At 41.3% G+C, this 26,873-nt stretch overlaps 1 protein-coding gene across 3 annotated transcripts in view; it reads right to left on the bottom strand.

Moving 5' to 3' along the window:
- Window positions 1-1,361: 1,361 nt before the first annotated feature.
- Window positions 1,362-26,873, bottom strand: part of LOC143996871 (enoyl-CoA hydratase EchA19-like) — a 164,275-nt gene continuing 138,763 nt past the window's right edge. For all 3 annotated transcript variants that reach the window (XM_077492160.1, XM_077492162.1, XM_077492161.1), the window contains one exon: window positions 1,362-5,190. In XM_077492160.1, the coding sequence (XP_077348286.1) occupies window positions 4,970-5,190 (221 nt within the window). In that variant the 3' untranslated portion in view covers window positions 1,362-4,969. The remainder of the gene's footprint in view (window positions 5,191-26,873) is intronic.

The raw sequence follows: 26,873 nt of genomic DNA, 5'->3' as shown, positions 1-26,873 counted from the left end.
CATCTCTGGGGTTTACAACCAGTCAGGTACAAATTTGAATGGTAGATGTGAAAACATCTTAGTACTGCCATGTTTTTTTTTTATATCAGACTTTCCACGTGTTAAAGACAGCAAGAAGCCAGCAGTGGGTGCGTTTCAGACTTTCTTGCATATGTCCCAAGCAGGGATTCTCACATCACCATTGACAAATGAGACTGGATTAGACTTGTATACTACAGCAATGCTCTCAATAATTAACTTTCAATTTTGATTAAAGGATACCCTTAAAAAAATGGCAGCTGAATACATATTACACATTATGAACTAAGTGATTTGAGCAATCATATGGATGTTCTGCCATTTTTTTAATCCTGCAATCTTGAAAAATACAGAAAATAAATTAAATGCACACTTTTTTATTTCAGAAATTCAAACATCTAGCAAAATCTTGTCTATCTCGTGAATACTGAATAACATAGAAAGACTCATATTTCAGTTGCTCATAGGAACACTCAAAGTATTCACAACCTAAATCCTCTAAAAATAAATAATATGAATAATGATGATTTTGAAAAACAATCTGTGTACTATATTTTGCTCTACTAAGAACATACTCTTTTTTCCCAGGGGTTTATTTTTTACATTCACCTTACTATTCTAATGGAGCAACATACAAAGCAGTGAACTGTATACCGAGGAAGAATTGATTTTAATAACATACGCAACCAGAAATTTTTTAAAACAAAATGAGAAAGGGAAAGTGGGAATAATTCACTAACATTTATCGCATGCGTCACGTGACCTTTTTTTCTGAACATATTTAATATATTTCTCAAAAATAACAAGGTTTGCATTAAATTTCGACGTGAATGATAGTTTTGCAATAAATAATGTTTTCTAAAAGTGAAGATTAATTAAAAGTAAATTCATCCATACAAAAAACGAGGAAGGTGGAGGAATACCCCCTACTGAGACATTGGGGTTTATTTACTAAAGGCAAATAGACTGTGCAGTTTGCAAAGTGCAATTGCACTTGCAAGAGCAGTTGCTCCAGAGCTTAGTAAATGAGCAGAAGCTCTGCTGACTTCCATCATCCAATCATGTGCAAGCAAAAATTCTGTTTTTTAAATTTCCTTGCACGTGATTGGGTATTCTTTGCAAAGTGAAGCTTTACCTCATTTACTATTTGCCTTTAGTAAATTAACCCAATTGAAGCCTTAGCGTGCCTTCATTCACAGAACAATTTTCCTTCATTGCAGTGTGTTACAGCCTGTTGAAAAAACATTTAGATAACACAACATGAAAATAATATTACCGGTAGTTTAGGTGCTAAATATCATAAAAATAACAAAAAAAATCACAAAAAAAGAAATGGAAACAGATTTGTTAAGTAAGGCATGATTTATTTGACTTGATAGAAAAGAGTTGCAGCTGTAGTTGCAGTGAAAGGTGGTTCTACAAGGTATTGACTCAGGGGCTGAATACAAATGCACGCCACACTTTTCACATTTATTTGTAAAAAATCTTGAAAACCATTTATAATTTCATTTTAATTAAGTGCCACTTTGTGTTAGTCTATCACATAAAATCCCAATAAAATACATTTATGTTTTTGGTTGTTACATGGCAAAATATGGAAAATTTCAAGAGGTATGAATACTTTTTCAAGGCACTTTAAACGTACCAAAATCGCACATGTCCTTAAAGCGGTGTTCCACCCAAAAAAAAAAAAAATTAAAAGCCAGCAGCTACACATACTGCAGCGGCTGGCTTTTAACAATAGGCCACTTACCTGTCCTGGAGTCCAGTGATGTCGGCACCTAAGCGAGTGCTGCCACCGTCATTACGGGCAAGGGTAACCGACAGTGTAGCCTAACGGCTTCACGCTGGGAACCCTACTGCACATGCACGAGGCCCTGCTCTTTTCTCCTACTGGCCCGGCAACAGGGAGAGGAAGAGGTAGGAGGAGTGATGTCTCGGGCCACAGCCCGACTCCCAGAAGTGGGAACAGTATACCTGTCAAAGAGAGGTATTATGCCCCCCTCCCCAAAAAAGGTGCCAATTGTGGCACTGGAGGGGGAGCGGAGACAAATGAGCGGAAGTTCCACTTTTGGGTGGAACGCTGCTTTAAGTGAGTTGAAGAAGAGGGGGGAAAATGCACCAAAAACGAATGTAAACGTGCATTCAGAAATGCATTTGGGGTGAAGAAATTGTGGTGTGAACCAGCCCATATTGGGGAAACCTGACAGTCGCTGACAACCAGCAGTTCTAGTACTAGAAGCCATTAGGACTTTCAGGAGTCCGGCCACTGTCCCTGTGCTGTTTTACAGCTGATTGGAGCTTCCCAAAGGCTTTGTAAATGCATTGCAAAAGCTTGCTCTACTTTTTCTCTTATACTAAGCTGAAGCATGTGTGAACAAGGCCTAAATGACTTGTAGCAAACTCTTAGCTGATGAGTAGGACACAGGTAACCATTCATTAACCACTGGAAGGATTTGCCCCCTTAATGACCAGGTCATTTTTTGCGATACAACACTGCGTCGTGCGTCGCTTTAACTGACAATTGCGCAGTTGTGCAACGTTGTACCCAAGCAAAATCCTTTTTTCCAACAAATAGAGCTTTCTTTTGGTGGTATTTGATCACCTCTGCAGTTTTTATTTTTTGTGCTATAAACAAAAAAAGAGTGACAATTAAAAAAAAAAAATCCGCTATAATACATATCCCAAAAAATATATAAAAAACTAATTTATTCATCAGTTTAGAACGATATGTATTCTTCTACATATTTTTGGTAAAAAAAAACAAAAATCGCAATAGGCATATATTGATTGGTTAGCTCAAAAGTTATCGCGTCTACAAACTATGGGATAGATTTAGGGACCTTTATTTATTTTTTTTATTGTTTTTACTGGTAATGGCAGCGATCTGCGATTTTTAGCAGAACTGCGACATTGCGGCGGACAAATCTGACCCCACATTTTAGGGGCCAGTGATATTATTACATTGATCAGTGCTATAAAAATGCACTGATCAATGAATAATGACACTGGCAGGGAAGGGGTTAACACTAGGGGCGATAAAGGGGTTAAATGTGTTGCCTCAGTGTGTTCTAACTGTAGGGGGGATGGGCTACCTGGGACATGACAGAGCTAGCTGTTCCTTATCACTGGGAACAGCAGATCTGAGGTGTCCCCTGTCAGAACAGTTAAAGTATTATAATGTTCAGCTTATGAAATGTTTTTAAAAATGGCATGAAATATTTAAACACTAACTCATATTAAAGTATCTGTATGAAATCATTAGCTTTTATTAGCTTACTAGGGGTGCAGAATTGCTACTAATTTATGCAATGATATTGCTGAACATTATCAAGTTTATAGCACATTATAGTACATTAAAGTATATATAAAAACAAAACTTTTTGTAGAACTGCATTAAGAAGTAACATTTTTCCTTTTTTTCCAGGCCTCCCCATAACGAGGACACAGAGAGCAATACAAATCGACTCTGCAGAAAAAAAAAAGTTTTGCCTTTTTCTCACCCCTTCCTGAACGCTTTCATACTGTTCATAAGCACAATGTCCCATGCCAAGGATACCTTAATGCCCTTGTACACACGGTCGGACATTCCGACCACAAAATCCCTCGGATTTTGTCCGACAGATTTTGTCTGAAACTGGTGTTGCATACACACGGTCGGACAAAGCTGTCGGAAAATCCAATCGATCGTAACGTGATGACATTATTTCGTTATTACGGGACTATGTTCAGGCTAGTAGCCAATAGCTTTGGTCTAGGAATTTGATCTGAGCATGCGTGGCACTTTGTCCAATCGGAAATTCTCTACAAATGATTGGACAAAGTCCAATCGGATCATGTTGTCTGAAAATTTTCATATCCAGCTCTCAAACTTTGTTGGTCGGACATTCCGACGGAAAAAGTCAGATGAAGCCCACACATGGTCGGTTTATCCGACAACGCGGTCCGATTGGACATTTTCCGTCGGAATGTCCGACTGTGTGTACAAGGGCAATACGTGTCCATTCTTTGAGAGCCAGCAGTCAACCCCTGTGCGTGACTGCTGGCTCTTAATCCCAGCTGTCACTGACAGCGAGAGTCTACACTGACGGATTGGGAACTGTGATCACTTTATGATAAAACTGGCAAAAAAGTGTCCAACAAGGAGACCAAATTACTGCTTGGCTGAATTTTAAATGAAAGCGATAAACTCTTTTAATAATAACCAAAGATTATTATAAAAAGCAAGAGAAGAAACTCTAATTTTTAAATGAAAATTGATGTCAGAATATAAAATGCAGGCCTCATGCACATGGACAGTAAGGCTGGATTCACATCTATGCAGTTTTAGTGCTTTTTGCATTTTGCAGATTTGCACTACAGCCCATTTAACATGGTTTCCCATGGAACACGTTCTGTAGAGCAAATCTGCAAAATGCAAAAAGCACAAAAAATTCATAGGTGTGAATCCAGCCTAAAAAGCTGAAACTATGACCAGCGTGAAATTCTGGGTGATTTTCTACGCCCAGGGAGCCGCAGGTGCCATGTACAGCCTGCTACAGAAGTGAATTGTTTGTATGTGGCCATACTCTTGTAAATGGCAAAACTTTGGTGAATCTGTGTTTTTCCATCCATGCACGTACGATATATTTGTAGTTATACTAGTATGTTCTGGTAGATGCTGATGTATCATGAAAACATCAGCTTTTTTAAGAATACTGCTGTGTACAGCCATTTAATTGTATGGCAGGCCGTAAGCGGCAACTGAAATGCCCAGGAATTGTACACTGACCATATTTTCAGCTTCTCACTGTTCGTGTGCATGATGAGATCCAACATAAGAAAACTCAAAAGATACTAAATAATTAATTAATTATAAATTTATACAACAGAATACATAATTACTGTGGATTAGTTGAGCAAATTAGAGTTCACCATTATTATAACATTACCAGTATAGACACAGGTTTATCTACAATTTTCCTTTCCTTCCTTCTCCTGCTTGGAACCTTCTGGCTCCAGCAACTGACTCTTCAGCAAGAACGTTTGCTCCATTGTCAAATTCGTATTGCATTGCATCTGTAAAATTGGCAGCATCAAAGGTACTATAGTAGGCAGAGGCTCTGTCAGCACGCATACATTTCTGAGGGAAGGACGATATTTGCTCTGCTAACTCAATAGCACATTTAAGTCCTGAAAGAAAAAGAACATAAAATACATGACGCATTTTCTCTCTCAATCAATATAATCATAAAAGGTATAGGTGATCTATATACCGTAGGAGGTTTACAATGCCTCCAAAGGCTCCTCTCGAACAAAGGGGGTGGTGTCCAGTGGGTCTATAAAGTAGGATTTTCCCGCATCTCTATTAAATAGACAGTAAGGAAAAGAGTGTTCTTCTTAGATGGGATTTTAAGTGGGAAAAAAAGCTACTTGGGGAATGAATGCGTATATGAGTTTTATTTAGGATAAACCATATAAGAAAATTACCGTAAAAAAATACAAATGTGAAATATACATTAGTATGAAAAAGCAAGCAAAAAATATATAGACAAAAAACATGGGATGCAGTATACATGAACTAGAATGCAATACAATATGAGACAATAACAATCATCGACTCCACAACACATGTACAGGAACAAAGGGACCCAAAGGGTTTCGAGTAATCACTCTTCTTCAGGGGTACTGATTGGAAACAGCACGATATGAATGTGTCTTCAAATAAGGGAATACTTCATGAACACTTAATGAAGGATTATGCAAACATCAAAGAATATATAAACCAAAAAAAACAGGAGAAAGGTGCATATATATTATGAACACAGTATATGATAACAACAAGGGTATAGGCGTCAGTACTGACCATAAAGTATTGCCGGGAAGCATCGTAATTTGCTGCATCCGTATGAATGTTGCATTAAAAACAATGAAAATGATGAGAAACCATCCGGGGCAGCTAGGTGCTGTTGATCCCAGAGACTGCTACACCGAGTCGGGGGGAGGGAAAGAGGGAAAACCCCTCTGCGTCCAAGCCCAAGGAATCCCCGGGGGGGGGGGGGAGGAAGAGAGGCACACAGCTCCCCCAACAGAGGGCGCCCAGAGAAAACCACACAGCAAAAAGGGGTAACAGTACATCAGAGTTGGCCTCTGTGCCCTAAGGGAAAAAAGAAAAAGAGAGGAGAGGAAGAATGGGGTGTCAAAAAAGATAAGACAACGGCCCTCCATGTGCTGTGTAGCAGAATACATACCTGGGGTAATGTATGATGAAATTGCCCCAACCAAATGGTAATGGCTCCCCTGGGCCCTAAAAGGAGATAGATGGGCTGCTGGGTGATAAACCATAAAAATGGATGCCTGGATGCTGAGGAACTGGCAACAGATGCTCTGTTAATATAGAGGAGTGGGGGGATGGCCAATTGCGCTGTAAACCAGCTGCAATTGTCACCAGGTGTTTGGGAGGAGGCGCCCCACGGGCCGGTGGCACGCACGCCGGCCCCCATGGCAACCACGGCCGGTGTGTGTAAACAACGCTGAGCACGGCTCAGCCCGCCCCTGGCGGGATAACGTCAGGCACAGGACGGGGGTGGGGCAGGGACCCGCACCCCCGTTAGGCCTCATGCACACGAGATGAGGGTGAAAACTCTGCTAAAAAAAAGCTGAAACGTGCGTTTAGAAAAGCGCGTTTTGCCGCGTTTGCATGCCGCGTTGGCGTTTATAAGCGTTTATAAAGATACCATCATGTAGACCCTCCCCAAGCTCTCAAAGCATGTTTTTTTTAACTATTTCTACTATTTTGATCAGAGTGAGCAGCAGCAGCATAGAGAGCAGTTGTACACTTGCATTTGCCTCTTTCTGTGGTATACATTTTGAAATGGATCCCATATTGAATATATTTCAGGAAATGCTCCTGAAGTTGCTCTTGATGAGACAGCAACGTCATCGCAAATTTCGTAAGAGGTCCAGAGTCAGAGCTCATCGATATTGGACCCATCCGTTGATGGGAAAGCGAATGTCCGTTGGATATTTCACAAATATGTATGTGCAGCTGCGTACCTACCCCGACAAGCTTTTTAATTTTAGCCGGATGTCACATTTGATCTGCTCTTAGAAAAATTACGACCTGGTCTGACATTCATGGACACCAATATGAGGAGCAGTGTCATCAGAGGAACGTCTGTTGGTAATGATCAGGTATGTGTATATATTTATAAAATATATTTATCTATAGATGTACAGATGAATTTTTTTCTCTGTCCTTTATTTTAAAAAAAATAATGTCTATTTATAGCAAATTATCCAATTTTTTAAAATATCTAAAATTTTATTGTGGCAATTTTTAAAATGTTTTCATTATTTCTAATATAAAACAATATTAAAATAGTTTTTTTTTTTAATCTTAATATATTTTTTTATTCATTTTTTCTAATTGTTTTATTTAAAAGCAAATCTATGTTAATTAGATTTTTTATAATTGTTTTAAATTTATTTGGCCAATTTTTTAATATATTTTCATTGTGAAATATGTATTGATTAATATATTTTAATTCTTTGCTGCTGTATATGGTAGTATAATATTTTTTAATGCCTTATTAAAATATCCAGAATCCTAACCCTAACCATTCATCCTAACCCTAACCACTAACCCTACCCCTAACCCTAAACAATAACCCTAACACTAACCACTAACCCTAACCCCCAACACTAATCCTACCCCTAACCCTAACAGCTAACCCTATCCCTTACACTAACCCTAAACAACCCTAACCCTAATCCAACCCTTAATCCTAAACAATAACCCTAACCCTAACCACTTACCATAACACCCAACCCTAATGACCAAATTACATTTCCGCAGATGGTCACAGTTGACTTTGAGGCCATGTATCTCTGATGCAGAAAAGTGCATGACGTTTTGCGACCCAACTTTGGGGCCCCCTATCTCGAGGTCACTTGGTGATAGGAACCTCAAAATTTGGATATGTCGTAGTGCTAGTTCCACAGTGTCTGCATATCAAATTTAGGGTTCCTGGCAATAAGTGGCCCCAAGATATGGGCCCCCAAAGTCGGGTCGCAAAATGTCATTCTTAGATCATATTTCTGAGTTTTCAGGTCCAAAAAATTGGGTTCCTTTAAAAACAAACGCTTATAAATGCAAACGCGGCTAAACGTGGGTGCAGCGTTTAGCTGCGTTTTGCGTCTGAAACTTGGAAATTTTTGCGTCTGAACCTATTTTTTTGCTTCTGGAAAAACGAGGTTAAACGCAACTGCATAAAAGCGGCAATAAAACGAGACTGTGTGCATGGACACATAGGATAACATTGAATGAGTTCAGGGCCAGTTGAAAAAAGTGTCCAACTGCATCTGAACACACGTATCACAACACAACAGCATCTCGTGTGCATGAGGCCTTAGAGGCCCGTGATGCAGGGAAAGACCAGCAGAGTGAGCGGGCCATGCATAAGATGACCCGCACCTCCGCGATATGGGTCCCGCCGGCGGCAATGACATCACCATCTGCAGCCCCTCTGCGTCAAGTGGGGGAGTAGGTACCACCCCCCTGGGGGAAGAAAACAGATGAACAAACACCCGGCTAGACTGAAACTCCCCCCCAGACCTGGCTGGTTAAAAAAAAGCCGGAAACGCAGTCAAGCAGGAGGCAATATAGGAGAGCTGTGTAGAAAAAAAAAAGAAGGGGGGAACAGAGCTTTGAAGTACAACAAAAAATCTAAATGAAATATACAAGATATTAAAAATAAAATGATATATATATATATATATATATATATATATATACATATACATATATACAAATATATACAGATAAAAAGCAAAACAAAAATACACATGTTGTACATTAGGGGAGCTATCGACATATTTCCTCAATTTGTTTTGTAGATTGGGATGTGGATGAGAAGGCTAGGAAGGCATCTCAGGGGGTTCCCATTCCGAAAGGGTCTATATGAAATCGCAGTGTTGAGACCTGGGGGTTGGGTGGCGTTGAGTCTAAAGATCCACCTTTGTTCAGATTGAAGCAGAATTTTGTTTAGGTCCCCCCCACGCATGCCAACATGCACCTGCCCAAGATGATGAACGAAAATTTGGGACAGGAACCCTCATGTATATTTGTAACATGGCGGCCATAACAGTAGTTTAGGATTGCATGTTTTCATGGCTGCAATATGTTTTGAGGTTCTGCGGCAAAACTCCTGGATGGTTTTGCCAATATAAAAACTGGTGCATTCACAAGTAAGCAAATATACCACCCCGCTTGTTTTGCAATTTGCAAAATCTCTTGGTTTGAAAAATCTGCACAGTTTGCAGCCACCACAGGTAAATGTACCTAGGTTCTTACAAGGGTTGCGTTTGCCCCCGCTCTCTGAATTCACTGCAGACGAGCTGGTCCCGAAGGGATCTCGCTCGTCTGTGTGTGAAGCTGGGGGTGGCGGGTACGAAAGGGCCAATGGCAGGATCCATAATCAACATGTGCCAGTATTTTGTCACAACTTTTTTGATAGCTATGTTGGTTGGAAAATCTCGTGATGAAATCTAGGTTTAGGCCTAGACTTTTTGTTTGAGGGGTTATAGAGTATGTCCTTGTGGGTTCTGGCACATGCTCGCTTGTAGGCTTTTTTAAGACAAGTGTTGGAGTATCCTCTCGCATGTAAGCGTATTCTTAACAGATTGGCCTCTTGTTTGAAAATGTTATCATCAGTACAGTTCCTACGGGTACGCAGGTACTGACTGTAGGGAATGTATGCAATGAGGGGTTGAGGATGAAAACTTCTGGCATGGAGAATGGAATTGCGGAGGATTTTCTAAAGAGGCTTGTGCTGAGGGATCCATCACTGTCCTTACAGATGTTTACATCAAGGAATGTGATGGATGCTTTATCCCAACTCAGTGAATGATAAATTGCAAGTATTGTCATTGAGTGCCACCAGAAAGGCTGGTAGTTGGGTGGTGGGCCCATTCCACACCAGGAGGACGTTGTCAATATAGCGATACCACATGGCGACGTTCTCCATGTGCGGGGCAAGGCTGGCAGATTGGTGTACCATTTTCTCCCACTTCCCCAGGTACAGGCTTTGCGTATGACGGAGCACAAGAGGCTCCTCTCGGGCTACTGTCAAAGGGTGCAAAGGGTAGGCTCAGCAACCTTGCACTTTGCATTGATTGATATGCTGCTTCTTCTAGGGATTCTAGGGAAGAAAATGTCACACTTCTGCTATGCACCATTCAGGATACAAAGGAGGAAAAGTCTGCATTAGCAAGCTGAAAATACATGACTGTTATGCACCCTTAAAGGAGGAGGAGAATGCAAAGTGGTAATGGGAATAAAAAAACAGCTCACAAACTTTACTATGAAGCTTTATTGCAATTAGCCAATATGTATGAAGTTGAGGGCTTTAGCTTTATAATTATTATTCTGGAAGAATACATTTTCCTTTTAGATCCATTGTTGCTGCTATGTTCAACAATCGCTTAATTAGGCCTATTGCCAGGGATAAAAAAGTCAGATGTTGCAGCCAAAGTTATCTGAAAAAGCTATTTGCTTAAGAAAAGTTGAAATTAATATTATTAAAGTACTGCTGCTATATTTAATATTTTAGTCTATAGTACACATGCAGAATATGTGATGGTCGACTATGGTGTTGCTGATGCTATCCGTGACAATTGTACTGCTCCATAAAACCATATGTTAGTTGTATTTTTAGATTTTTACTGAGCAAATAAAAAAATGACTATATTATAGGAAGCTCCTTGTTCCTTATCTTTTGAGCACTTATTATCTACCCGAGATATTGAAGGGGACATACACCTTGTGCCTGTGGGAACATGCAAATCTAATGAGTGACCCTGGAAGATGATGCAATTGAGCGCTTATTGACCTGTGGGCCAGTTGACAAGGTGAGCATGCACACCTGATGGTGGTGGGACGCGGTGATATATTTATTCCACGATTCACTGCTGTATCCATTTAAGGACTATAAGGCTGGGTTCACACTATTCCCTGCATCCAATTCGCAATACCTGGAGATTTTGACCGGCTCTCTATGGAGCCGGATCACATATCTCCTCTGCGGCTCCGGTGTGAATTGTACAGGAGCCCCGTGCGTCTTTTGGCCCGTTTGAAGTCCGAATTCAGCCACAAATTTGGGCTGAAATTGGACCTGAAATGGTGAATGGGGATACACCGGACGCCTGCTGTGAGCCGCATGTGAAGATAGTGTGAACCCAGCCTTAAAGATTGATGAAGCGGGACTTCTGCATCTCTTTGAAGTTTGCAAACTTAATTGGACTTTATTTCATCACTTTAACAATGTTCTGTTCTTTTGTCTGTGTTTTATGGGGTATTAGACAATTTTTGGTTTAGTAACCCAGCGGGCTATTTACGTTTGTCATTTGCTTTATATTCTATATATTGTGAATTTTTGCAATTTATGAATAAAACCCATCTATTTATTTTATAGTTGATGTTATATATATATCAAATGTTCAGTATTTATTCCACTATATGCAGGTTTGATGGGCTGGAGGGTGTTTACTTGGAAAACATTTTGTTTTTTACACTTTTTTATTGTTTACTTTATTATTATGAGATGTTCTTAACCACTTGCTTACTGGGCACTTAAACCCCCTCCTGCCCAGACCAATTTTTAGCTTTCAGCGCTGTCACACTTTGAATGACAATTGTGCGGTCATGCTACACTGTACACAAATTCATTTTTGTTCCCACACAAATGGAGCTTTCTTTTGGTGGTATTGAATCACCACTTGGGTTTTTATTTTTTGCTAAACAAACAAAAAACACAGAAATAAAAAAATAAAAAAAACATGTTTCATAGTTTGTTATAAAATTTTGCAAACAGGTAATTTTTCTCCTTAATTGATATTTGCTGATGAGGCTGCACTGATAGGAACAGAAAAGACGACACTGATAGGCACAGATAAGGCAACACTGATAGGCACTGATAAGACGGCACTGATGGGCACTGATAAGACGGCACTGATGGGCACTTATAGGATGCCACTGATAAGCCCTGATTGGTGGCACTGATAGATGTCACTGATGGGAACTGGTAGGTGGCACTGATAGGTGACACTCATGGGCATTGATAGGTGGTATTGATAGGCAGCACTAGTGATGAGGCACTGATTGGTGACATTTATAGTTGGCACTGTGGGCACTGATAGGTGGCGCTGGTGGGCACTGATAGGCGGCACAGTTGTGCACTGGTAGGTAAGGGTAGGTAGGTAAATTCTCTCCACGATTGGGACTGATGTCCCTCTCACAGCCGCCGGTGATCGGCTTCTTTCTCTCTCTGGTAGCATGAAAAAATAGCCAATTACCGACTCTGTTTACATCACATAATCAGCTGTCATTGGCTGACAGCTGATCACCTGGTAATGGGTTGGGATCAACCCCTTACTCCAATCTGTGATCAGCCGAGTCTCATAGACTTGCTGATCACAGAGAGCGCAACGCGCCCTATAAGGGACGCGCAGGCTGCTTGAGCATGGGAGGGCATCTATGGATGCCCTTCCGGCAACATAGGTCCCCGTTGTAGCCGTCTTTCGGCTATAGCGCAGATGGGAAGAGGTTAATCTATTTCCTTATTTTCTCATCATATATGTATTAGTTACTTTGGTGGTTTGCTATTAAGCACCTGGTGTTTGCAGCAGCTCGGATTGTCATTTGTTTAGTAGTCATTTCTGGCATCGCAGGAGAATTTTTTTCTTTATCTACTATTTTTTTTTTCATGTTGCCCTCAAAGTCACATAAAAAAGGCAGATCCTTGCCCTGCTGTAAAGTATTTTAAAAATGTTTTGCCACTGGTTGATTTCTTCATGGTTCACAATTTTCAGACTTTATGGTGCATTCGACATACAGTCCACGAACACTGGAACATTTACTCCTAATTGATACACAAATTTCTTTTTTTATCTGAAACATGTGTGGAATTAATTATTAAGGCAAACAATAACACGCAAATTGCTGTAATGTATACACACATCTCCTTTTAGTTTTTTGACTAACACGATCATAAAATTCTAGATCAAGTTAATTGGTTTCCCTTTAATACAAATCATGTTTTTTCCTGCTGAAACTTATGTGTCTAGTTTACACTTCATTATGTCCGTCTCCACCCGAACATCCTTTAGTAAGTATAACCTGCCAGGAAAAACATGCCAAGTGTCATTCTACTTTGCTTTTCGGTATATTCAGCAAACACCACTTGATTTTATTAGCATTAGTTTTAAAGATAGCTTATTACCTGCCAACTAAAACAGTCATATTTCAATCTGAATAAGGGCAACAACATACTCAGGGTGCAAGACAGCTGTAGTGAGACTAGAGAGACATTAGTCACCTTTTGGATGAAATGATGGTGTTTTCAGGAGGTTTGAGTAAGGTTCTGTTGTAATATTGTATACTTCATACATGATCACCTCCCTAGGCTCTGCTTGTGTACAAACTATGTGCTTGTAAGCACAAACATTAGGCAGAAAATGTCTTGGCATTTACTTCTGAAACATTGCTCAGTTTGGCCATGTGGGTATAGTTCATAAAAAAAAAAAAAATTGATTAGCTTTTCTAAATATCCACCACTTATGATGAAAAACTGATTTTGCAAAGCGTATAAATAATGATACAGATGATTATTGGTTCTCAACCAGTGGCCCAGCATTTGCATGGGACTATCAAGTCACTCTTTATATCAGCCTTTCTCAACCTTTTCAACACAGAGGAACCCTTGAAATAGTTCTCCAATCTCGGGGAACCCCTGCTAAAAATTAGAAATGTACAACTCATGATACATTAGTGTGATGGTCAGTAAGAATGGTCCTTACATTGGGAAGAATTACCTCCTTACAGATAGCTAAAAAGATCAATGGTGTCGGTGGGAACTTATCCAAGAGGCAGAAATGGCCCAATGCTGAAGGAACCCCTAGCAACCTCTGGAAGAACCCTAGGGTTCCACGAAAGCCTGGTTCAGAATCACTGCTCTATATGTTTAAGGTAGATTGCCATTCAAAACATCTTCAGTTTGAATAGCTGCAACATAGATATACAGTATTCTGCAAAATTTTTAGGCAGGTGTGAAGCAATGCTGTAAAGTAAGAATGCTTTCAAAAATATATATTTTCATTGTTTATCTTTCTTCATTTACAAAATGCAAAGTGAACGAACAGAAGAAAAATCGAAATCAAATCAATATTTGGTGTGACTACCCTTTGGCCTCAAACCAGCATCAATTCTATTTATTTAAAGATATGATTAATTAAGTTTTCAATAGCATACAGAGAAAACAAAACTACCAACCACTCAAACAACCGAAAAAATAAATAAATTCCTAAATCACAAAAAAAAACAAAAACAAAAAAAATAAACAGGGTCTCACAACGTACTGTGATATTTGGGGGTTATTTAGCCTCTGTGTAGAGCACACCAGTGATCAGAGTCCACGCCAGTTATGCCATTTAAGGGCTTGTTGGCCCACTTTTATTAAAAGTAAAAGAAAACAAGTCCAACAACAGATGGGTTTCCCACACAGGGGTTTCAGCTTTCCACAGCAACAGCGTAATAATAAAAATGAAAAATGCCAGGCCACCTGGCTCTCCTCAGCAATACCGCCGTTCAGGCTTACACTTCAGCCCTTTTATCCCTATAACAGGGATGTCATACAACTACTGTACCTCTTTTTCTCTTCTTTGCTGCTCAGCCCACAGCTTTGGGCCCTCTGATTATACCATGCAGACATGCATGCTTCTCCCTTGTTTGCCTGGACTCCTCGGGAGGGTGGAGCCCAGAACCATGGTCTTGGCTCTGTTATAAGCCCAGGACCCACCTGTGCAATCAACCAGCATGACTTCTGGCTGTTCCCATAACCCGGTCCCAGGATTGGAGATTCCGTCCCACCCATAACACTATGGAATCTCCAGGCTCCAGGTCCCAAACTGGATTTTTGAAAACAATGAGGAAACTGAAAAGCCAGTTTCCTCACAAACAAACAACTTTCCTGGAGCCCCTCAACCTGCCTGGTTGAGAACCCTGCATTCTTCTGCTGGTGGGGTACCATACTACCACAGTACATAGAAAAATATTGGCTGTACAGAAAGCTCAGCATACATGTATGAAACACCAAAAATGTTTTGTCACAAGGGTCATGAGAAATATGGATGAAAAAGCAAAGCTTAATAACCTGGATCCAAGGAGGCCAAGGTATGAGGACTAGACAACCACCTACCCCATAGTTTATTAAAGGGGTTGTAAACCCTCATGTTTTTTTCACCTTAATGCATCCTATGCATTAAAGTGAAAAAACACCTGGCAGTGACCGGCCCCCCAGCTCCCCCATTTTACTTATCTGAGCCCTGGAATTTCACACACCGGAGATGCACTCTTCCTCTGCCCGGAGTTCTCGGCTCTTGATTGGATAGATTGATAGCAGCGCAGCCATTGGCTCCTGCTGCTGTCAATCAAATCAAATGATGCGGCACCGGGGGGGGGCATTCCGGCATTCATGTCTATGGACGCAAATTCTGGACTCAGGAGCGCGCCCACAAGGTAATAACAATAATAACACAATATACGCAGTAATTGTTTTGCATATGCAGAGATAGACAATTCTCTAAAGACGCCCTTAAGGCAATTTTTAGGATGTAACACATTGGGAAGTCTCAACATGGTGGAAATGAAGGAGCCCACTCTTTCCCAAAGTCAGAGAACCACTGGACAGGACCAGAACAGCATCAGTTCATATGCAGGTTGAAACACAGTCATTATCTGAAACAGAAACAGCTGTGTAGGTGGTTTAGAACTGGGTGATGAACACCTACTAAGGAACTCTGCTACTACGGTCAGGTTGTCAAAAACTGTTTACTGTCATAGGTCATATAACGTCAAGTCTGAACACAGCAACAAGATACAAGGAAGTTAAATTGCATCAGAGGGTTTTTCCCAGGCAAAGATTTCAAAACAGACTGGGGTTTCAAGATGTGCTGTTCAAGCTCTTTTAAAGAAACAGGCAATGTTGAGGACCATAGAAGCAGCAGTCAACCAAGGAAACCTAATGCAGCAGATGAATGACACATCATGCTTCCTTCCCTTCAACATTGGAACATGTCCAGCAGTGCCATCAGCACAGAACTGGTGGTATAGGGAGAAGGGATTTGGGTTTCTAGAGCACTGGGCTGACTTTTCATTGGGGTGTAACCTATATGCTAAAGATGGTTTGCACCTGAATGGTATAGGGAGAAGGGATTTGGGTTTCTAGAGCACTGGGCTGACTTTTCATTGGGGTGTAACCTATATGCTAAAGATGGTTTGCACCTGAATGGAAGGGGGAGAAGTTTATGGGAAGGCTGGAGGAGTATTTAAACTAGGATTAAGGGGGGAGGGTGAACTAGAATTCCATCGGACAGACAGGTCAGTTAAGGGTCAGACAGTAATGGAGGGTGGAATGGGAAATAGATGGGGGGGGGGTTATGGCAGGTGACAAGAAAGTTCCCATGTTGCAAACAACCATTGGAAATTATAGTGACATTTGTACTACTAAACAAGATATGAAAAACACCAGAGCAAAATGTAATAATGCATTAAAGTGTTTGCTCACCAATGCCAGAAGTCTGTCAAGCAAAATAGGTAAGTTGGAAGCTCTGGTGCACGAGGAGAGCTATGATGTAATCGGTATTGCTGAAACTTGGCTTCATTCCTCACATGACTAGGCTATTAATATTCCTGGCTATGCACTCTTTCGGAAGGACAGAGTAAAAAGGAAAGGTGGCGGGGTCTGTCTCTATGTGAGAAGTGATCTCAAACTGAGTGTGAAAGAGGACCTGGTTGATGGAGAGTGTGATGAGTCTGAAGCATTATGGGTGGAACTGTATATAGATGTGCGTAGTTCAAAGTTAATCATTGGAGTTTGTTATAGACCACCCAATGTTAATGAGGAGGTGGACACCAGTGCTCCCCGCACAGATGGATCGGGCTGCAAGGGCTGGGACAGTGATAATAATGGGGGATTATAACTATCCAGAAATTGACTGGAGTAATGGCACATAACGGCATGCTGGGACAGTTAAAGGGAAAAAATTTATAAACCTATTACAGGACAATTTTATGGCCCCAACTAGGAATGATGCTCTGTTGAACCTGGTAATCTCAAACCATGCAGAGCTTATTAATAATGTTCATATAAATAAACATCTTGGTAGCGGTGACCATAACATGATTTCATTTGATGTTAGCTGTAAGCAAAAAACACATACAGGAAAGATAAAAACACTTAACTTCAAGAGAGCAAATTTTCCAAGGATGAGGGCTGCACTCCAGGACTTGGACTGGGAGGGAATATTGGCATCAATGGGCACAGAACAGAAATGGGAATTCTTCAAAATGACTGTTTGTGAACTCACTGCAAAGTATATTCCCATGGGCAATAATTTTAAAAGGCTAAAAATAAAAACTATGTGGCTCACGTCCAAAGTAAAAAAAAGCTATAAACAATAAGAAAAGAGCTTTTAAAAAATATAAAAATGAAGGAACACTAGTGTCATTTAAATGTTACAAATAATATAACAGAATATGTAAAAAGGAAATCAAGGATGCAAAACGAACGACAGATTGCAAAAGATAGTAGGACAAACCCAAAAAAATAATTCAAATATATTAATAGTAAAAAGGTCAAGTCTGAGCATGTAGGCCCTTTACAAAATAATCTAGAGTGGGTGACTGGGGACAAAGAGAAGGCAAATTTTTTAAATACTTTCTTCAGCTTTATGTATGCAAAGGAGCATGGGGGAGCTCATGTCCATAATGGTGGTAGTGACACAGCCCCAAATGATCCACAATGGCTCAAAATGGATATAGTCCAAAATATTTAGACAGAATAAAGGTGGATAAAGCACCTGGACCAGATGGCATCCACCCACGGATCCCAAGAGATTTGAGCGCTGTAATTTCAAAGCCATTGTATCTAATTTTTAGGGACTCATTAATGATGGGAATAGTACCACTGAATTAGCGTAGGGCCAATGTGGTGCCTATATTTAAAAAGGGAACAAAGTCTTTACCAAGAAACTACAGACCTGTTAGTTTAACTTCTATAGTCGGGAAGGTACTGGAGAGTTTAATAAAAGACCACATAGACGAGTTCTTGCTGAAAAAAAAATTTTAAGCAACAAACAGCATGGATTCATGAAAGACAGAAGCTGTCAAACAAACCTGATTTCTATTTATGAGTAGGTAAGTAAAACCTTGGACAGAGGGGTGGCAGTGGACGTGGTATACTTGGATTTTTCAAAAGAGTTTGACATAGTTCCCCACACACGGCTCATGTGTAAGGTAAAGTCTACAGGCTTGGAAATAGTTTGTAAATGGATAGAAACTGGCTAAAAGACCGAATTCAGAGAGTAGTGGTTAATGATTCTTACTCTGAATGGTCTAAGGTTATCAGTGGTGTACCCTAAGATTCAGTGCTGGGACCCTTACTTTTTAATATCTTTATAAATGATATTGGGTCTGGGATTAAAAGTAACATTTCTGTCTTTGCAGATGACACCAAGCTATGCAGTGGAATAACTTCCTTACAGGATGTCTCCAATTTACCAACCAACCTCAATGCACTAATTGGGCAAATATGTGGCAGATGAAGTTTAATGTTGATAAATGTAAAGTTATGCACTTGGGGGCTAAGAATATACATGCATCATACATACTAGGGGGAGTACAACTGGGGGAATCAATGGTGGAGAAGGATCTGGGGGTTTTAGTTGATCATAAGGTCAAAAATAGCATGCAATGACAAGCTGCGGTTTCCAAAGTGAGCAAAGTCCTTTCTTGCATTAAGAGAGGTATGGACTCCAGAGAAAGAGATATAATTTTGCCCCTGTTCAAATTAGTAAGACCTCATCTGGAATATGCAGATCAGTTTTGGGCACCAGTTTTCTGAGGAATTTGTTTTTACTACCAGTTCTCAAAAAGGATATCAGGAAACTGGAGAAAGTGCAAAGAAGGGCAACCAAACTGATAAGAGGCATGGAGGAACTCCGCTATGAGGAAAGATTAGAGGGACTGAATTTATTATTCTTCAGAAGAGGAGATTAAAGAGGAAGTAAACTCTCCCACTCTGATGCTTCTTTTCATTTAGTCCATTATAATAAGTAATTATCAAACTATAGCCACTGTAATCCAGCCCAAATCACATATTACTTACTGTTTAACCACTTAACAACCGGCCCATAGCCGATTAACGGCTACAGGGCGGTTGTTTAACTCCGAGAGGCCGTTAATGGGGCGCGCACTCGAGAACATCCGTGACCGCCGGGCATCATGGATCACGGTAAACGGCCGCTCATCGTGGCCGTTTACCACGTGATCGCTCTGTCAAATGACGGAGTGATCACTTGTAAACAAACCAGCTTCATGTTATGACGCCGGTTCCTCCCTCCCCTCTCTGTACCAATCGGTACAGCGGAGGGGGAAGAGATCGGTGTCAGCAGCGCTGTGGGCTGCATCTGAAGTGCCCACATTGCTGCTCACCGAATTTAACCCCTCAATTCCCTGCCAAGACTCTGCAATACCCCGCCAATACTCTACGATACCCCGCCAATACCCTGCCATAAATTGCCATACCCAGCCATACTCGGAGATACCCTGCAATACCCATACGATCAAAGCCAGAATCTTTTTTTATTTTAGGCTTCCCAGCCTAGAGGTGAGATGTGGGGTCTTATTGACCCCACATCTCACTGTAAAGAGGACCTGTCATCCCATATTCCTATTACAAGGGATGTTTACATTCCTTGTAATAGGAATAAAAGTGATCAAAAAAATTATTTTTGGGGAAAAAAATGTCAAACTAAAATAAAGTAAAATGAACAAAAAAATTTAAAAAATTAAAGCACCCCTGTCCCCATATGCTCGCATGCAAAAAGCAAACGCATACGTAAGTCCCACCCACATATGAAAACGGTGTTCAAACCACACATGTGAGGTATTGCCGTGAACGTTAGAATGAGAGCAATAATTCTAGCCCTAGACCTCCTCTGTACCTCAAAACATGTAACCAGTAAAAAAATTTAAAGCGTCGCCTATGGGGATTTTTAAGTAGCGACGTTTGGCGCCATTCCACGAGCATGTGCAATTTTGAAGAGTGACATGTTAGGTATCTATTTACTCAGAATAACTTCATCTTTCACATTATGCAAAAACTGGGCTAACTTTACTGTTTTTTTTTTAAGCACAAAACAAACGCGTTCGAAAAATTGCTGCGCAAATACCGTGCGAGATAAAAATTTGCAACGACCACCATTGAATTCTCTAGGTTCTTTGCTAAAAAAAAGATATAATGTTTTGGGGTTCTATGTAATTTTCTAGCAAATAAATGATGATTTTTTACATGTAGGAGAGAAATGTCAGAATTGGCCTGGGTGCTCCAGGATGCCTGATGGTGCTCCCTGCATGTTGGGCCTCTGTATGTGGCCACGCTGTGTAAAAATCTCACACATGTGGTATCGCCGTACTTGGGAGTAATAGCAGAATGTGTTTTGGGGTGTAATTTGTGGTATGCATATGCTGTGTGTGAGAAATAAACTGATAATATGACAATTTTGTGAAAAAAAAAGGAAAAAAAATCTTGATTTTGCAAAGAATTGTGGGAAAAAATGACGACTTCAAAAAACTCATCATGCCTCTTACTAAACACCTTGGAATGTCTTCTTTCCAAAAAAGGGTCATTTGGGGGGTATTTGTACTTTTACGGCATATTAGGGTCTCAAGCATTGAAATAGGCCGCCAGTACTTCAGGCATGATCAATTTTCAGATATTGGCACCATAGCTTGTGGACTCTATAACTTTCACAAAGACCAAATAATATCCACCAATTTGTACTTATTTTTACCAAAGATATGTAGTAGTATAAATTTTGGCCAGAAAGAAGAAAGAAGAAGAAAAATTACTAATCTGCAAAATTTTATAACAGAAACGAAGAAAAATTCATTTTTTTAAAGAATTTTTTTTTTTCTTTTATAGCACAAAAAATAAAAAACCCAGCGGTGATTAAATACCACCAAAAGAAAGCTCAATTTGTGTGAAAAAAAGGACAAAAATTTCATAATTATTGTCATTCAAAATGTGAGAGCACCAAAAGCTGAAAATTGGTCTGGTTATTAAGGGTGTTTAAGTGCCCAGTGGTCAAGTGGTTAAAGAAACTTTAAAAAAACTTGTTTCCAGGGGTTAGGCAGCACCATCTTAACCACTTTCAGACCGGACCATTTTGCTGGTAAATGACCAGAGGTCTTTTTACACTTTGGCACTGCGCTGCTTTAACTGGTAATTGCGCGGTCATGCAATGTTGTACCCAAACAAAATTTGCGTCCTTTTCTTCCCACAAATAGAGCTTTCTTTTGATGGTATTTGATTGCCTCTGCGATTTTTATTTTTTGCGATATAAACGTAAAAAGACCGCAAATTTTGAAAAAAAATGATATTTTCTACTTTTTGTTATTAGAAAAATCCAATAAACTCAATTTTAGTCATACATTTAGGCCAAAATGTATTCAGCCACATGTCTTTGGTAAAAAAAAAGTCAATAATTGTATATTTATTGGTTTGCGCAAAAGTTGTCACATCTACAAACTAAGGTACGTTTTCTGGAATTTACGCAGCTTTTAGTTTACGACTGCCTATCTCATTTCTTGAGGTGCTAAAATGGCAGGGCAGTACAAAACCCCCCCAAATGACCCCATTTTGGAAAGTAGACCCCCTAAGGAAATTGATAAGAGGCATGTTGAGCCCATTGAATATTTTATTTTTTTGCCTCAAGCGATTGAATAATGACAAAAAAAAAAATTTTTTTTTTTTTTTACACAAAGTTGTCACTAAATGATATATTGCTCACACATGCTATGGGCGTATGTGAAATGACACCCCAAAATAAATTCTGCTGCTTCTCCTGAGTATGGGGATACCACATATGTGGGACTTTTTGGGAGCCTAGCCGCGTACGGGGCCCCGAAAACCAAGCACCGCCTTCAGGCTTTCTAAGGGCGTAAATTTTTGAGTTCACTTCTCACTACCTATTACAGTTTTGAAGGCCATAAAATGCCAAGATGGCACAAAACCCCCACAAATGACCCCATTTTAGAAAGTAGACACCCCAAGCTATTTGCTGAGAGGCATGTTGAGTTCATGGAATATTTTATATTTTGCCACAAGTTGCGGGAAAATTACAAACTTTTTATTTTTTTTTTTTTTTTTTTAACAAAGTTGTCACTAAATGATATATTGCTCATGCATGCCATGGGCATATGTGAAATGACACCCCAAAATAAATTCTGCTGCTTCTCCTGAGTACGGGGATACCACATATGTGGGACTTTTTGGGAGCCTAGCCGCGTACGGGGCCCCGAAAACCAAGCACCGCCTTCAGGCTTTCTAAGGGCGTAATTTTTTGATTTCACTCCTCACTACCTATTACAGTTTTGAAGGCCATAAAATGCCAAGATGGCACAAAACCCCCACAAATGACCCCATTTTAGAAAGTAGACACCCCAAGCTATTTGCTGAGAGGCATGTTGAGTCCATGGAATATTTTATATTTTGCCACAAGTTGCGGGAAAATTACAAACTTTTTTTTTTTTTTTTTTTTTTTCACAAAGTTGTCACTAAATGATATATTGCTCACGCATGCCATGGGCATATGTGAAATGACACCCCAAAATAAATTCTGCTGCTTCTCCTGAGTATGGGGATACCACATATGTGGGACTTTTTGGGAGCCTAGCCGCGTACGGGGCCCCGAAAACCAAGCACCGCCTTCAGGCTTTCTAAGGGCGTTACAGTTTTGAAGGCCATAAAATGCCAAGATGGCACAAACCCCCCCCAAATGACCCCATTTTGGAAAGTAGACACCCCTAAATTTAGGGGTACACTAGTGAGACTAGGTAATAAATGGCGGGTGCCCTGAAACTATAAAAAAATAACTAACCAACCAGCGTCACCTGTAACAGTTATATGGTGATCACTGGTGAAAGGGTTAACTAGGGGGCAATCAGGGGGCTTTATGCGGTAGTATATGGGGGTCCCTGGCGCTATAAAAAGCTGCAGCGAACCTAAATACCTACCTGCCTAACTAGCGTCACCTGTGACACTAATACAGCGATCAGAAAAACGATCGCTTATTAGGCTGGGTTCACACTGGAGCGATGCGGGAACGCCACGAATGCGCGGCGGGTTCCCGCATCGCATGCCTCCCGGCGGCAGTTCACACTGCCCTATGCGAACTGCTGGGAGTGTCAGTGAAATGTTACTGACACCCCCAGATCAGTTCGCATATCGCAGTGCGATCTGCAAACTCGGATCGCATGGTGTGAACACCCATGCGATCCGATTCTGCTGCGGGCCAAAAAAAGGGTCCCGTGCGAATTTGCGGCGGGTGCGGCGGGTGCGGCGAATGGCTGAACTCGAATCGCACAGAGATCGGATGTGATTTGCACTGCAGTGCGGTGCGAATCACATCCGTTCTCATAAACCGCTGCAATGTGAACCCAGCCTTAGTGACACTGGCGACGGGGGGTGATCACGGGGTTAAACCTTTATTGGGGGGGTTAGGGGGGTACCTTAGAACTAAAGGGGGCTAACCCTAACTGCCCTAACAGTTATTAGTCACAAATGACACCCGCCGGGTGATCAGGGGGTTAAACCTTTATTAGGTAATAAATGGCGGGTGCCCTGAAACTATAAAAAAATAACTAACCAACCAGCGTCACCTGTAACAGTTATATGGTGATCACTGGTGAAAGGGTTAACTAGGGGGCAATCAGGGGGCTTTATGCGGTAGTATATGGGGGTCCCTGGCGCTATAAAAAGCTGCGGCGAACCTAAATACCTACCTGCCTAACTAGCGTCACCTGTGACACTAATACGGCGATCAGAAAAATGATCGCTTATTAGGCTGGGTTCACACTGGAGCGATGCGGAAACGCCGCGAATCCGCGGCGGGTTCCCGCATCGCATGCCTCCCGGCGGCAGTTCACACTGCCCTATGCGAACTGCTGGGAGTGTCAGTGAAATGTTACTGACACCCCCAGATCAGTTCGCATATCGCAGTGCGATCTGCAAACTCGGATCGCATGGTGTGAACACCCATGCGATCCGATTCTGCTGCGGGCCAAAAAAAGGGTCCCGTGCGAATTTGCGGCGGGTGCGGCGGGTGTGGCGGGTGCGGCGGGTGCGGCGAATGGCTGAACTCGAATCGCACAGAGATCGGATGTGATTTGCACTGCAGTGCGGTGCGAATCACATTCGTTCTCATAAACCGCTGCAATGTGAACCCAGCCTTAGTGACACTGGCGACGGGGGGTGATCACGGGGTTAAACCTTTATTGGGGGGGTTAGGGGGGTACATTAGAACTAAAGGGGGCTAACTCTAACTGCCCTAACAGTTATTACAGTCACAAATGACACCAATGCAAAAAAAAAAAAAAAATGACATTGGTGTCACTGTGACTGGGGGGCAGGGGTAATTGGGGGGGTGATCGGGGGGTAAAGGGGGGGTGTGAGTGTGCCTGGCATGTTCTACTGTGTGTGTGAGTGTTGGTGCAACTTACTGATCCGCTCTCCTCCGTGTCGGAACGAAAAATACCGACACGGAGGAGAGAATACATCACTTCCTCTCCTGTGTTTACATTACAGGAGAGGAAGTGATGTCACCGGGGATTTCTATTCGTCGGGAGCGATCGCGAGGGGGTGGCCATGAATGAATGGCCGTCCCCTCGTCCGGGATCGCTCCCGTACGAATACCGACCGCCGCAGGCACCGGGCGGGGGCCCGATCGGGCCCCCGACCCGCGGGAGGCAAGGGACGTACATGTATGTCCTTATGCCTGCCCGTGCCATTGTACCGACGTACATCGGCGTGCGGCGGTCGGCAACTGGTTAAGTATTGTTTTCTGAGTCCACAGTAGAGTGTATTTCCTGTACTGTTAACCAAGCCTCCTTCTCAATCCAACGTTTCTATGGCAACCCTGCTTCCCTGTTCATAGCTGACTTGTTTTATTTCATAGTATTTACTTGTGCTGATTACCTAGTGTTTGCCTGTATGAGTCCTATCAGCTTCAGCTGATAAGACTGCAGTTATTTCTGTCCCATTCCCTGGTTTACACTGTATGTCATGTCACATGGTGTGTAGAAGGAAGCTCTGAGTGATTAGCAGCCTCCTGGGAGTTCAGTGTTGTGTGCCGTAGGAAGTCCTGATAACAGATAGATAAGACATAGAGAGTGTACCGTAAATCAGGGGAGATCTGGGCATGCTCAGTGATGTTTTTCTAAAGAACAAAAAGGATTACAACAATACTAAGCAAGTAAAGAGATATCTACAAGCAGTGTTCATTATGGTTTTCTATGCTGATTTACATGGGACAAAGTTGTGGGGGAGGGTTTACAACCCCTTTAAGGGGGAATACCATATGATCAACATGTACAAATATATAAGGGGTCCATATAGTGAACTTGGTGTTGAGTTATTCACTTTACGGTCAACACTGAGGACAAGGGGGTACTCTTTACGTCTAGAGGAAAAGAGATTTCATTTCCAAATATGGAAAGGTGTCTTCACAGTACGAGTTGTGAAAATGTGGAATAGACTCCCTGCAGAGGTGGTTCTTGCCAGCTCAGTAGATTGATTTAAGAAAGGCCTGGATTATTTCCTAAATGTACATAATATAACGTACTAACATTTATAGGTAAAGTTGTAAAGTTGAAGTAGGGAAAAGTTGATCCAGGGAAAATTCAGATTGCCTCTCTTGGATCAGAAAGACATTTTTTCCCCTGCTGTAGCAAATTGGATCCTGCTTTTCTAGGGTTTTTTCCACCTTCCTCTGGATCAACTGTGGGGATAGGATTGGGTAAATGGGATTGTATGATATTTATTTGTTTATTTATTTTTTATGGTTGAACTAGATGGACTTTTTTTTTTTCAACCTGACTAACTATGTAACTAAATCAGCAGGACCCAGGTACACCCTACTGTCCAGGGAAGTCTGGCCAAGATTGGTCTTAATGGAAGAATCACGACCAAAAAGCTATATCTCTGATGTGGAAACAAGACTAACAGACTCAACTATGCATGGAAACATAGGAACTGTGGAGCAGAAAAATGGCAGCAGGTGCTCTTTACTGATGAGTCAATATTTGAAGTATTTGAGTGTAGCAGGAGGCAGTTTGTTTGCCGAATCTGGGGCACTAAGCAACAGCCTAAATTAGTTACCAGCACAAAGCCAAGAATTTAATACAAACTATGTATGACCTCACAATATATCAGTGGATAATCCTATTATAAGTGATTAAAAACTCCAATTATTCCATAAGGCAAATGTCTAGGTATATATACTCAAGACTGCTAGGAGAACAATCATAGAGAAGAAAAGATTCCCTGTGAGCGCCGTGACGCATTGGGGGTGGAGCTTGGCGGCCAATTCAAAAAGTACAAATTAAATAACACATACAGTACACTGTGATCTTATAGGTTACATTACTGTATGAAATCATTTTACATCCCTTTGTCCCTAATGCTTTGTCCAGTGCCCTGCATGCAGTTTTATATTATATATACTGTTCTTTCTGCCTGAAAACTTGAGATTGTCCATAGCAAAGAAAAAGTGTCCCTTTAGAGGAGCGTGGCCAGCGCGTGACTGGAATGGCCACTTGAGACCTGAGCTCTTCACATCTACGGCGACGAACAGCGACTAACCTCACACCTCAGCCCTTACCGGACCCTCGGTGATCAGCACTACCGCCCGCTCTACCTCGGGAGGATGTTGCTGAAGAGAAAGGAGACCAGGCTGCCCCGCAAACTAACAGCTTTTAT

The sequence above is a fragment of the Lithobates pipiens genome, unplaced genomic scaffold (genome assembly GCF_037356315.1).
Source record: "Lithobates pipiens isolate NorthernLeopardFrog02 unplaced genomic scaffold, aLitPip1_a1.2 Scaffold_19, whole genome shotgun sequence".
NCBI lineage: Eukaryota > Metazoa > Chordata > Amphibia > Anura > Ranidae > Lithobates > Lithobates pipiens.
This window is presented reverse-complemented; position numbering and strand designations above follow the sequence as displayed.